The 13,127-nt window shown below is 46.4% G+C and overlaps 2 protein-coding genes across 3 annotated transcripts; both read right to left on the reverse strand.

Annotated features, from left to right (window-relative positions):
* Positions 1-5,441: 5,441 nt before the first annotated feature.
* Positions 5,442-7,936, reverse strand: LOC115593705 (uncharacterized). 2 transcript variants are annotated; one of them, XM_030437302.1, is made up of 2 exons: positions 5,982-7,936; positions 5,442-5,628 (listed from the first exon to the last, which is right to left on the reverse strand). In XM_030437302.1, the coding sequence occupies exon 1, from the start codon at positions 7,903-7,905 to the stop codon at positions 6,250-6,252; it is 1,656 nt and encodes a 551-aa protein (XP_030293162.1). In that variant the 5' UTR covers positions 7,906-7,936; the 3' UTR covers positions 5,442-5,628; positions 5,982-6,249. The 2 variants fall into 2 exon arrangements, with proteins under 2 accessions (XP_030293162.1, XP_030293163.1); XM_030437303.1 differs by having other exon boundaries at positions 5,563-5,628; positions 5,894-7,936.
* On the reverse strand, positions 7,913-12,843 carry LOC115594704 (uncharacterized; the record flags this gene model as incomplete). Its single annotated transcript, XM_030438911.1, has 2 exons — positions 12,632-12,843; positions 7,913-12,280 (listed from the first exon to the last, which is right to left on the reverse strand). A coding segment is annotated over exon 2 (4,128 nt), but the record flags the coding sequence as incomplete, so codon positions are not given.
* Between the last annotated feature and the right edge of the window lie 284 nt (positions 12,844-13,127).

Here is a 13,127-nt window from a genome sequence, read left to right on the forward strand (position 1 = left end):
AAGGAAGGTGAGGCTATCCAAACACTGGACACTAAATTCCCATCTGTCCAATTGGTCTGGTGGGATGAGCTGACGGTGGCACATGAGCAATAGAACTATAACCTTGAGGAAAAGGCTTTTTGACTTTTGAAACTTTTCAAGCTGTGCAGGGTCGAGATGAAGTCTGAACAAGAGAGAGGCCCATGTCAATTGGGCCCTGATAAGGCCCAATTAGGATGCAGACATTTCTAAAAAAATCTCTGTTTCTGCCCATTCAGACGTTAACACTGAAGACAGAGGTTTCTCCACCAGTTTTCCAAGTGACCTCAAATGCTGTTTACCTGTGTATGAAAGTCCAGAACCCACAGAAAAAACAAAAAACACTGTGCACGCCCATGAACGGAGCCATACAGCAGAATAAGATTTGTGTCTGCCCACGTATGGCTAGGCCTCGTTTGAACCTCGAGAGCTTACACAGTATGTTGGCTCACTGCACCAGAACAGTCTGACAACCTGTCTGTCTGCTGCACTTACGACCAGGTGCTTTTCATCAGTTTTCCCTCAGACTGATATGTCCTTACATGGTGCGCTGCTGAGTCCAAAGATTATATTGCACCATTTCTTTTCGTCCAAAATAGCAAAAATAAAACACATTTCATCACCCCCTTTTGAATTTATGGGGAGCTGGCGCACTTTATAAAACTTAATGGACAGGTCAGACCACATGTGCGACTGCAGCGTTATTCTCTCAGTGCCCTGCACATCGGGCAAGAAAGGGGGACAACCGATGAAGCTGTACACGAGTGGTGCCTTTGTAAGACTGGCATCAGTATTCATGGTTTACCATAAACAAATGCAAACTAATCTTTACTAAGACAAAACTACTAAACTTTAGATGATGAAGGTTTATAGGCTCAAGCTCCTTAAAAGCCCATCTGTCTAACAGGTTTCAGAGTGGCAGAGTAAACCACATAAACATCACAATCACTATTGTGGGAATGGTATAAAAGTGGTGATTAACCAAGTTAGTAGAAAAACATTGATGCAAACGTTAAATTACAAAAACATTCAGATTATGTGGCTATAAAGTTGGCTTTGAACTGTCCTGCTGGTGTCTAACAGCAAATCTCTGCTCACCTCAGTGAGGCAATAAAAGTTAGAGAGAAATATTTGGATTTGGTGATTGTGATCGTGACTCCATCACACTCTGCAGGAAACCTCTCGACTGCACACCAGAGATTACCGACGTGGCCAAAAGGACGACATCATCGGCAAACAGCACGGATGCAAACAGATTTGAGCCGTGCGGCTCGATGCAGAAAAATACTCTCATACTAATCCCACTTTTTTCTGTGAGTCTTGCTCTACAAATGTTACAGGTCATATTCACAACTATTTTAATTTCACAAAATAGTCCATATTCAACACGGCGGCCATCTTCACATCATATTCAGGGGGGAAGCTCATACATTGTACTTTAGTGTTCAGGGTGGAAATCCCAATAATTGTGTCGTTATCATGTCGAGGTAAACCAACATATTTGATAAACCATAAACTACTGTTATTCAACAGCTAACATTAGCATTTAACTTCTCTCTAGCTACTGTTTGAAAGTGTTAATTAGGTTAATTCAAAAATTTCAATGTACATCTTGGACACATTTATTAAGCCTGGAAGTGAAACAGCGGGGGATGTAGTCAAACATTGATGTTAGCTAGGAAGTGGTTAAATGCTAACGTTAGCAACCGGACTGTACATATGTTGTTTTTCCTTGAAATATGGCTGAATGTCCCTCCAGATTTTCATTATCTTTTCGGTTGCTGAGCAATCAGGAGCGGTGAGAAGAGCAATTTGTACCAATACGATTTTATTCCCTACATATGTTTATATCAGTGCTGGGATAGAATAACATTATCGCAGAATTCGAGCTTGACGTCGGGAGGAAAATGACGCCATGTGGTCCTAAATATGGTCTATCGTTGTAGATTTCTCATTTTTGGCCTGATGATTACCACCTGTTTATCGAAGGTGCTCGTTTGTCAGATCTTATCATTCAAAAAACACTGCTTAATGCAAGACCTGATTGTACTGGATAAGGATATAGTATTCCGTCAGATTAGTAAAATGATCTTACTTTTGTTTTGCTCTATAACTATCAGCACTAACTCTTCTTTTATAACCAACATTGGTAGCTTCATCTTGACCACTGAGGAGTTTATTGGGTTTTATTTTGGGAATTCATCAGGTACTGTACAGTAGGATTGGACAGTCTAGGACCACTAGTATCAATACTTTTATGTGACTTTGGTATTTAACCCGTATTGACTTTGATGACAGCAATGCGCTCAACCTGTCATGGAGGGAAAGTCGATGTCGGCCAAGACTCCTTTTGTCTTCTTGGTCTTCAAGTAGTTCTTGCAGAGCTTTTAGGGTGTTTGGGCTCATTATCCAGCTGCAGTATGATGTCAAGTGAAATCATGGTAGAGTAAAGTTTACTTTATGGGGCAGTGCGTGGAACTGTAGAAAACTTCAGTGTCAGTGGGATGAAATTCCAAGACCCTGCTGTATTTCCTTACAGAAACACATAGTGAGTGCTCTTTGTAATTCTTCTGTTCCTCTTCTTCTTCTGTTTCATTTCAAATATGTCACGTCAAAAGGTAGTTCAGCTCAGTGTCGTTTTAAAATGAAATTCAGTCCACTTTCCTTTTCACAAGTATCTAGGCAGGTGAATCGCTTTCTGGAGTAAGGTAAGAAGTCCTGTGTTTTGTTCTGTCTCATGTAATCCCCATGTAAAGCTCTGTCAACACCTGCGAGAGCGCTCACTGCCCTCCTGCGGCTAAGTGTGGCTCCTCGCTCCGGCTTTTTTTTCACAGGATGTGCAGAAGGAAAAGGATGTGGGTCAGGGCGCACCGCTGCAGGCATGTGTGTTTTCCATTGCCGAAGTTCATATCTGTCCTTGGATCACTGTGGCTTAACAGGCACTGAAAGGAATTTATTTACCACACAATGGATGTGAAAGGAATTGAAATTGTGTCATGAACTGGCCTACATGTTGTTTGGGAGTAATGGGAGTGCTGGTTTCCAAGTGTGCACGGCTGCATCGCAGTCGACTTGTTGGCTTTCACTCCTTCCCTGGCTGTAAGTGATCAAGTAGTGCCAGAGTTTGGCACCGGGTTTTTACACACTTGACTCGGTTGCCAAGGCAATTCAGGAAATGGCATGCAGGGTGGTGGCTGTGTTTGGAATAAAAAACTGCATCCATACTTGTGCATTGGGTTTGAGCTCTTTCTCTCTGACGTACACTCACGTGTTATTGTCGAATATGAGAGTACATGGTTTTTTTTTAGCATCTGTCAGGCAATAAAGTATAAAAGAATCTTAGCCTGGTTACACTTTTTCACTGTAGTGAGACTCACTAACGACATGAAATATGTCTAAGTTAAAGAGATATTATGCTTATTTCAGGTTCACCCCTTTTTGTTTGGTGTATATATAGGTTACATGCCTATCACGTCAAATTTTTCTGATACTGTCCATTGTTGCAGTGAAGTATTTACCTTAAGGAAGAGTGGGCTAAATCATAGTGTTTCTGTCTGAATATTTCATTAAGGTCCATTCCTCATTAAGACTCCTTCCATAAGCCCAGTCTGCTCTGATTGGTCAGCTCACACAGGCCTGAGCAGTTCCAGTTAGCTGCACTTGTATCATGAATATCGCCACAAGAACCCCCCTTAAATCACTTAACCTCACCACCACACAAGTTAGAGAGGGAGTGTGATCTGTATTAGTCACAACGTCATTGTCCAGTGGGCCGCTAATATTACAAATTTGTTCTACGGTCTAAGTTGGGTGCTAATAAACTTGCCAAGAAAATAAATTCCTGCTGTTTGACCATGTATCTCTCACACACACAGCCATTTTAAGGGCACATATTTAAAGTCAATGTACACACAGCAGCAACACATACACTCCATGAAACAACAAAGCTAAGGCTAGCTTACATAGCGCTGCAGTGTTAACATACAAAATAGCAATATGAAAAAAATGACATGAAGTCGGCAACATCCCACTCATACTCTTTTATGTAGTTGGCTTCAAATGAGACTTCATGTTTAGTGTCTCTCAAATAATTAGTTTGACGTAGCCCGAGACAAAAAACATGCTGACGCCCAATTCAACAGCAAACTTACAAAGTAAACAGTAAAACAACGTAGACATGACAAAACTTACGGCTTTCAAATTGAAAGTCAGATCGTGGACAGCCGGTATCCATTCATCCTCGAGCAGTACTGTTACTGGCTCTTGCTAATAATGATAATTACAACTAATGATGCCCGCATTACAAAAACAAAACCCAACTTTTAATAAAGCCAATTTTTGCTTTTGAAGTTCTTCTTGAGATTGTTTTTATGGCTGATGATGACAGCCATAGTTTAAAAATGAATCAGCTTGTTGCATATCTATCCATAACAAACCCAAAAAGTAGTGATGTAAAGCAGCCCCACCACTTTTGCATTTTCATACATGCTCCACAGTGATTAATAGTATGCATATTGTTTCCAAATCACAGTGTGTGCCTACCCAGCGTGCCTGTAAAAAAGTTCTGTAAACGTTTCTTTTTCATCAACTGAATGGCAGGATTAACAGCATCAGTAGTCAGCAGTGAGTCAGCAGAGAAGTGAGCCAGTCGCAGTAAAATTCCACATCAGGTCACCTACAGAGCATCACCTGAGGGCCTTCCTGTCATAGGTAGTAAAACTGACTCGGACATGTGCGGGGTTGCCCTTTATAGAGCAGGAAGTGCTGCAACAGGCCGAGGGGTCAGTCGTCCCGCCGCATACTTCGACTTAAATCACACAACACACGCTGGACCACGTTACCCTGTGATGCTTGAGATGGAACATCTGCAGCCTCTTGAACGCTCGACAACAACAAATGAAGCTTTAGTTTAAAGAAGCATCAGCCAGCATCTCTCGTTCCAAAGTCCTGAAGTGACCTGTTGGCTTCACAATATGTCAGAAGAAAAAACGTCCCCATGAAAAGAACATGCTCACGTGCCAGCAGGGACAGACACGCTACTCGTGCTCTTTCTGTTTTGTATCCAAGTCCAAGCTTGAATGTGCTGTAAATAACCACATTCTGGCATTTGGCCCTGGCCACTGGCTCATCCAGTACAAAGTGGTTGTGACAGCCTCTTTGATTTACAGGCATTATCCCAAATCCTATTATGTCAAATGAAAGCTGTTTTAATTTTAGGATTCACTTCTGCTTTATAAAAGCAGAACATACAAAAGTCCTGTACAAAATTCCTGGAAAGTATCTTCAGATACTGCTAGTATTATTAATGTTGGGGGAAAGTTCAGGTTGTAGGTGGGGCAAGGTTTCACTTCTGTAACTGAAGCTGTGTGTTCAGTCCATCTGGGAAAACTTATAAAAATGAATCTTAGGTAAAAAACTGTGACGGAGGTTTAACGGTTGTAGACTGGCTTCTCTGATTTTTAATCGCGAAGTGTGTGTCGGTTAGAACACAGTCTATAATGTTCCCCCAAGACTTAAATGAAGAATCAAGCAGGAAACAGTCGATCCCTTTTATGCCACTTTAATCCAGTGTAAACAGTGTACACTTACAGAGGTGGTATGAGTGTGGTTCTAGAATAAGCCAAAAAAACAATAACAGTCATCAATTAACAGCTCACAAATGCTTGACCATAGCACACACCCCAAATTATAATCTAATTATCATTAGCATGAAAAATATGACACATCATATACAGAAGTAATATACATGATATTATATCACATATATATGTAACTGACAACAAAGAAAATAGCCAGTGGCGTTAATATAACATAAATGACCATTTAAACCATCAGCGGTGATAGCTAACACTGCTAGAAATACACTCTTAATTACCAGAAATAATCTCAATTAGCAGACTTATAAACAGACAAAATATAACAATAATGAAAAATGCATCCAGTAAATAAACAATGTAACTTACGTTTCTCTGGACGCACACTGAACCACAAATGGCGGATCAACTGAAACAAAGTGTCAAAGTCAACTTCATCCACCTGCTAAACACACTTCTCACCGTCTTCAGTCTCTTCTTCTCTCTCTCTCTCCCAGTCAGCAGCACTAAGCCTGATTGAGCGCGTCAGCGCCCCTAGTGGCTGAATCCACTCAAATCACCTGCTCTGTCATACAATCTTTAGAACAGCCGCCCCCAAATTTGCTCCCGCAAATTTGTAGTATTTAGGCCATCACTGTCAATTTTCTTCTGGTACAGCAGGGAGTCTGATAAGACGGCTTACAGGTCGGACATAGGTGCGGTCCCGTACTGTGACCTCCGCTGTGCGAATCAGTCCATCGGCTCCAGGGAACACCTTCTTGATCTTTCCAATAGGCCATGATGCTCGTGGCAGTTGAGGATCGACGATCATCACGATGGTATCCAGCTGAAGAGGGGAGGTGTCCGACTGCCACTTGGATCGGGTTTGCAGTGTGGGCAGGTAGTGGCGCAGGAACCGCACCCAGAAGCGATCGGACAGCACTTGACAGGCCCTCCACTGGCGACGGCTGAGCAGCTCTGAGTCATGATACACTGCCTGAGGTAGCGAAGGGTCTGGCCGCCCCATCAGCAACAGATTGGGGGTGACCGGGTCCGGGTCTGCCACGTCGGATGATACATAGCCGAGGGGCTTGGAATTGAGGATACCCTCAATCTCAATCAGGACAGTGGTCAGAACTTCACCACTGACAACCTGTGACCCCAGGGTAGCAGTCAGAGCAGCCTTGATCGACCTGATTTCCCGCTCCCAGGAGCCTCCAAAATGGGGGGCACTAGGCGGGTTGAAACAAAACTTTATCTGGTACTCTGCCAGCTGGGCTTGGAGAGAAGGATGAAGGGTTTGAAAGGCTTCTTGTAATTCCCTATCTCCACCTCTAAAATTGGTGCCCTGGTCCGAGAGCAACTCTGCTGGTTTCCCACGACGGGATATGAACCTCCTTAAGGCCATCAGGAAGGAGTCCGTGTTGATGCTGGACAGCACTTCAATATGGACTGCTCGCGTCGTGAGGCATTTGAAGAGCAAGCCCCAGCGTTTCTCGTTCCGTCGGCCGATTTTTACCTGCATTGGACCAAAACAATCAATCCCCGTAGAGTAGAAGGCTGGTTGATGTAACCTGAGCCGTGCAGGGGGCAAGTCTGCCATCTTAGGGTTGACAGGTTGGGCTCTCCACCTCTGACACTCCGAGCATGAGCGCTGCTCTCTTCTTATGGCCTCCCGGCCACGAAGGATCCAGAACTTCCTCCTCAGCTCTGCAAAGAGTCGCTCTGCACCAGGGTGTTTCAGGTCTTGGTCAACCTGTCGGATGAGCAGCTTGGTCACAGCATGTCTTGGGTCGAGGACTATAGGGTGGATCACATCGTCCTCCAGATCCTGGCAACGCCGCAGCCGACCTCCTACTCGTATCAGTTGGAATGATGCATCATATTCTGGAGCCAGCGTGATTAAGCAGCTGGAGGAAGGGACTTGTTTTCCAGCTGCCAGACACTGAACTTCTTCTGAGAAGCTATCTCTTTGTGCGGACCGCAGGATGCTGAGTTCCGCTTCCTTGAATTCCTCTGCTGTAGGAGTCCCTTTAGCATCAGCAGCCGCCCCATGAAGGTACCCCGCAGTCGCCTTCACCAGGTCACTGAAGGTGCTAAACTGCTGAGCATCAGGTAAGGAATGGTGGGTGCCATTTACCGTGCTAACCAGGCAGGTGGTGGGCCTTCGCAGCTCCTCAGTGATGTACTGGCCACTTGTTGGGTGGTAGCTGCAGGAACAGGGGTCCATGGATCCAACGATTTTCACCTGAGAGATCCTGCAGGGATTTTCCCCGGGTGAGGTCATCTGCTGGGTTCTCTGACGTCTCCACATAGCGCCAGGCCTGGCTATCAGTCAGCTCTTGAATTTCTGCAATACGGGTTCCTGCAAACACCTTAAAGCGACAAGAGTCCGATTGGATCCAGGCAAGAACAGTTGTGGAGTCTGTCCACATAACCACTCTCGATATCGCCACTGTGAGCTCTCGAGTAAGCACGTCTGCAAGCTGTGCGCCCGTGAGCGCAGCACACAGCTCCAACCGCGGCATGGAGAGCTGACGCTTAGGGGCCACTCTGGACCGGGCTGTCAGGAATGCTACCTCCACATTACCCTCTGTGTCTTCTGTGCGGAGATATCCCACACTACCATACGCACGTTGAGACGCATCACAGAAGATGTGGACCTCCCGCTTACTGGCTGCATTGTCCATGGCTGGACTCACGTAGCAGCGAGGCAGTCTGATGTTGTCCAGATATTGTAGTTCGTTTTCCCAGTCTTGCCACGCCGTGAGCAATTCACCGGGTAGCAGAGGATCGTCCCACTCCCGCTTTTTGTCCCATAACTGCTGAACAAGCACTTTGGCCCTTGTAGTATAGGGCATGAGAAATCCTATGGGGTCATATTGGCTGGCCAATACCTTATAGATGTTCCTCATGGTGGGCGGGAGGCGCTCCATCGGCCGTGACTTATACTGCAGCGTATCCGAGTGGCATAACCAACGCAGCCCCAGGGCAGGTTCTTGTGGGTCCATGTTTGTGTGATTTAGCAACTGTTCACTACTCTCTGACCTGATCTCCTTGGGCAGGTGGCCAATAACATTTGGCATGTTGCTGGCCCACTGTCGCAGTTCGAAGCCACCCTCCATTAACAGCCCCCTCAGCTTGTCTGTGACATCTTTGGCCATGTCTGGAGTTGGGAAGCTCTGTAGCCAGTTGTCCACATAGAAGTGGTTCTCGATAGACTCACGAACTGTATCCCCTGTGTGGGTGTGATCGTGTACATGCCTCTGTAATGCGTATATGGCACAGCATGGGGAACAAGTAGTCCCGAAGGGAAGGACCTGCCACTCATATACACTAGGTTGGGAGTCTCTCTGTAGATCACGCCAGAGGAAGCGCAACAGAGGGCGATCTTCAGGCAGCAACCTCACCTGGTGGAACATTCCCTTTATGTCACTGCTGACAGCAATTGAATGTTCCCTAAACCGCAGTAGGACACCCAGGAGAGATGCACCCAGGTTTGGGCCTGGCAGCAGCAGCTCGTTGAGGTTCTTATCCCTATAGGTGTAAGAACAGTTGAACACGATTCGTTTTTTTCCGTTGTGTGTCACCAGGTGATGGGGAATAAACCACGACTCCTTGGAATCCTTCACCTGCTCCTGACTAATTCTGGAAGCATAGCCTGACTTCTCCAACTTCATAATCTCTGCCTGATATGCCTGTGCCTTCACCGGGTCTCTGCCGAGACGCTTCTCCGTGCTGCGTAGACTGGGGAGCACCGCTTCAGGCGGCGCTGTGAGTATAGGCATGTTACTCACCCGTAACAGTGGGGTAGCGTATCTGAGGACTCCATCCACCTCCACTCTCCTAGTCTTTGCCTCTAGAAGGTTCATGGCCTCTTGGTCTCTCCGTGACCTCGTCACCAGCTTCTCGTTTCTGTATGGCAGGGTGTCCAGTTGCCAGAGCTTTTCTACCTGATTAAAGAGTTCAGCTGTAGGGGAGGTAGAGGTCACGAATAGACACTGCTGTGGGCGGTTGCATTGTTGAAAAGACTTGACTGGCCCTTGCAGTGTCCAGCCAAGCCTGGTCTTTACCGCAGCTGGGCTCCCCGACGGGCCGAGACGGACAGGTTCAATAGGTGTCACAAGGTGCGGACAGTCGGAACCTATCAAGAGGAGTGGGTGAACATTTGTGAATGGCTGCAGGGGGAGCTTCTTGAGGTGCTTATATCTGCGCTGAAGTCCCTTCACTGGGTAAGAGTGTTCAGCTAGACCTAGTCCACCTGCAGTGAAGGCTCTCTCAATAGTAAATGTCTTTGTTGGCTGACCGGTCGGAGAGATTTTGAACATTACTGATGAGCCATGTAGTGTTCTTGCATCTTGACGAACAGTTCTCAGGGTGAGGCTCTCGGGAGTCCCCTGAAGCTGCAGCCTCTGGACGGCCTCCTGGAGTAGAATTGTTCTCTCTGAGCCATCATCTAAGATTGCATATGTCTCCAGGGTGTGGTCACCGTTACGTAGTAGCACCTTGCTGACCTTCAAAAGGACCTGATTGCAGCCGGCACGTCGATCCAGATACAAAACATCTGTCGCTGACTTCAACTCTGCACTAGTGCCGTTCCCTGCAGTATGCTCACTCTTGCCAGGCCGGAGATTCACTTCATGCAAGGCCTCAAGGTGCTTCCCCTTGCACGTCTTGCATAGGACTCTCAATCTACACTGGGCGGCCTGATGGTGCCGTCCACAACACCAGCAGCGATTATTGGACTTCACCCAGGTCATCTTCTGCTCCTTGGTTAATTGCTTGAAGTTCAAGCACTGGTCCAGGAAGTGTTGCGTATTGCTGCAGTAGGGGCAATAAGCTTTGGGCTTATCCATGGTCTCTTGGTGATCTGAGACTTCAGCTTGCCCTGCTTGGGGGGTTGTGTTATTGGCAGTACCATGCAACACATTCATGGTCTTCTTAGTGGCTCTCTTATCCTTATCACACTCCTTCCTCACCCCGCTTCTCCCTTTCTGGACATCCTCTATCTTGTCGAACTGATCTCCGTCCTCTTGGATTTCCAGCTCATAGTCCAGCCACTCCGCAAAGTCCATCAATGATGGGATTCCTGCTTTCCAAGAGTGAAGGTGACGCCGGAAGGTGGCACGGAGATCCTGGGGAAGCTTCTTCATTAATCTGGCCACGTGAGACCCACACTTTAACTCTATACGCCCGTCTTCACCTAGCTGCTCCAACATCCCGACCAGAGCTCGAACTCTCAGAGCAAACCTCCTGAATGCTACAGTGTCGCCAGCTCGGATAGTGGGCTCCTCCATGAGCTCTGCAATCCGCCGTAGAGATAACTGGTGGGGCTGACCGTAGTGTTTGGTCAAGGAAGCCATAGTGTCAGAGTAGGGGAATAAGGAATTGCTATAGGAATCAGCTATCAGGAGAGCCTCTTCAAACTTGAGGTGATCACAGAGCACTTGATACTTGAACATCTCTGTCGCATCAGCGGGAAGAATATTGTCAAGGGCAAGCTTCAGTCTGGAGAACTCTCTGGGGTCACCACGTGTGAACTTTGGGATTGATGGTGTCGGTCCCCTGTATGTCCTCTCATTACTGTTAGGCAGTGTCACTGAGGTTAGCCGTTGGGGGGGTTGTGGGGGTGCAACTGACGGCAGCACACTATCATATGGTGGTTCGGACATCATGGATGGAGCTGGTGACAGTCGTGCTTCCAGCTGCTGCAGACGTTCTCTAAGGTTCTCTACAATATCAGTAGGTTGCTCATAATTGTCATCAGAGAAGGCTACTGGTGGGGGAGGCGGCGGCCATTCATCGTCTGCTAAATACCTGTCCTGTACTGCAGGCAGGTGGTGCAGCTCCCTTGGTGGAGGCGGTGGTTGGGCTGGTAGGTGGGGTGGTGGCATTGGCCGGCTGGCCTGGTCTCCTGGTTGTGGATGACGTGTTCCAGGTGTTGGATGCAGCATAGGGGGTGGTGCCGTTGGGGCCCTGGTGCCCTCTCTTATTACAGGGGGGTGACTCTCTTGTGGATGGTCCAGCTGTGCAGGCTGTAAACTGGGAGGTGCTGCACTGCTCCTGTCCATCTGACGTCTCATATCTCTCACCATCAGCTGCAATCTCCTATTATCCTCTTGTATTTGCTGCAACATATTCATCATTACAGGTGGGCCCTCATATGACCGTGACGTACTCACATACACCGGTGCTGTGGCTCCAATGTGACTGGAAGATGTCTCTATGAACTCAGCAGGATAATGAGTGGGCTGTAGTGGATGCTGGGTGAGGGGTGTCATCTCGACAAATCCCTCTCTGCTTCTGCTCCAGTCGGTCTCCTCTATTGCAGCAGAGGTGCGTAGTGGATAGTTCCCAGCCTGTGGGTGTGTGTACCCTTCATAATCTTCCATCCATCTTGGTTGGCCGCACTTGTCGGCGTGGACGTGAATCTTCACTTGGGGGAACATGAGCCATTTTCACTTCGTAATTACCTTATCCGGCTCGAAGGACCATATGTGACGGAGGTTTAACGGTTGTAGACTGGCTTCTCTGATTTTTAATCGCGAAGTGTGTGTCGGTTAGAACACAGTCTATAATGTTCCCCCAAGACTTAAATGAAGAATCAAGCAGGAAACAGTCGATCCCTTTTATGCCACTTTAATCCAGTGTAAACAGTGTACACTTACAGAGGTGGTATGAGTGTGGTTCTAGAATAAGCCAAAAAACAATAACAGTCATCAATTAACAGCTCACAAATGCTTGACCATAGCACACACCCCAAATTATAATCTAATTATCATTAGCATGAAAAATATGACACATCATATACAGAAGTAATATACATGATATTATATCACATATATATGTAACTGACAACAAAGAAAATAGCCAGTGGCGTTAATATAACATAAATGACCATTTAAACCATCAGCGGTGATAGCTAACACTGCTAGAAATACACTCTTAATTACCAGAAATAATCTCAATTAGCAGACTTATAAACAGACAAAATATAACAATAATGAAAAATGCATCCAGTAATAAACAATGTAACTTACGTTTCTCTGGACGCACACTGAACCACAAATGGCGGATCAACTGAAACAAAGTGTCAAAGTCAACTTCATCCACCTGCTAAACACACTTCTCACCGTCTTCAGTCTCTTCTTCTCTCTCTCTCTCCCAGTCAGCAGCACTAAGCCTGATTGAGCGCGTCAGCGCCCCTAGTGGCTGAATCCACTCAAATCACCTGCTCTGTCATACAATCTTTAGAACAAAAACAATCCCTACGTTCACTCATGATGAAATCCAGGGCCGTGTAGATTTAGAGGATAAATAGTCCCACCTATCACAACACAACAGAGGGAGACCAAACAAAAATAATGGAACGCTTTATTCTTTAAAGGAAAAGTTCAGCCAAAAATGGAAGTCAGTCATTATCTGCTCACACTCGATGGAAAATCTGGTGGAAGTTTCATAGTCTGCAAAAACATTCGTGGAGCTTGACAGCAAAACAGAAAAACAGCGTTACAGCGTTCTCCCAAACAACTGACG

Source organism: Sparus aurata, chromosome 13, assembly GCF_900880675.1.
Source record: "Sparus aurata chromosome 13, fSpaAur1.1, whole genome shotgun sequence".
Classification (NCBI taxonomy): domain Eukaryota; kingdom Metazoa; phylum Chordata; class Actinopteri; order Spariformes; family Sparidae; genus Sparus; species Sparus aurata.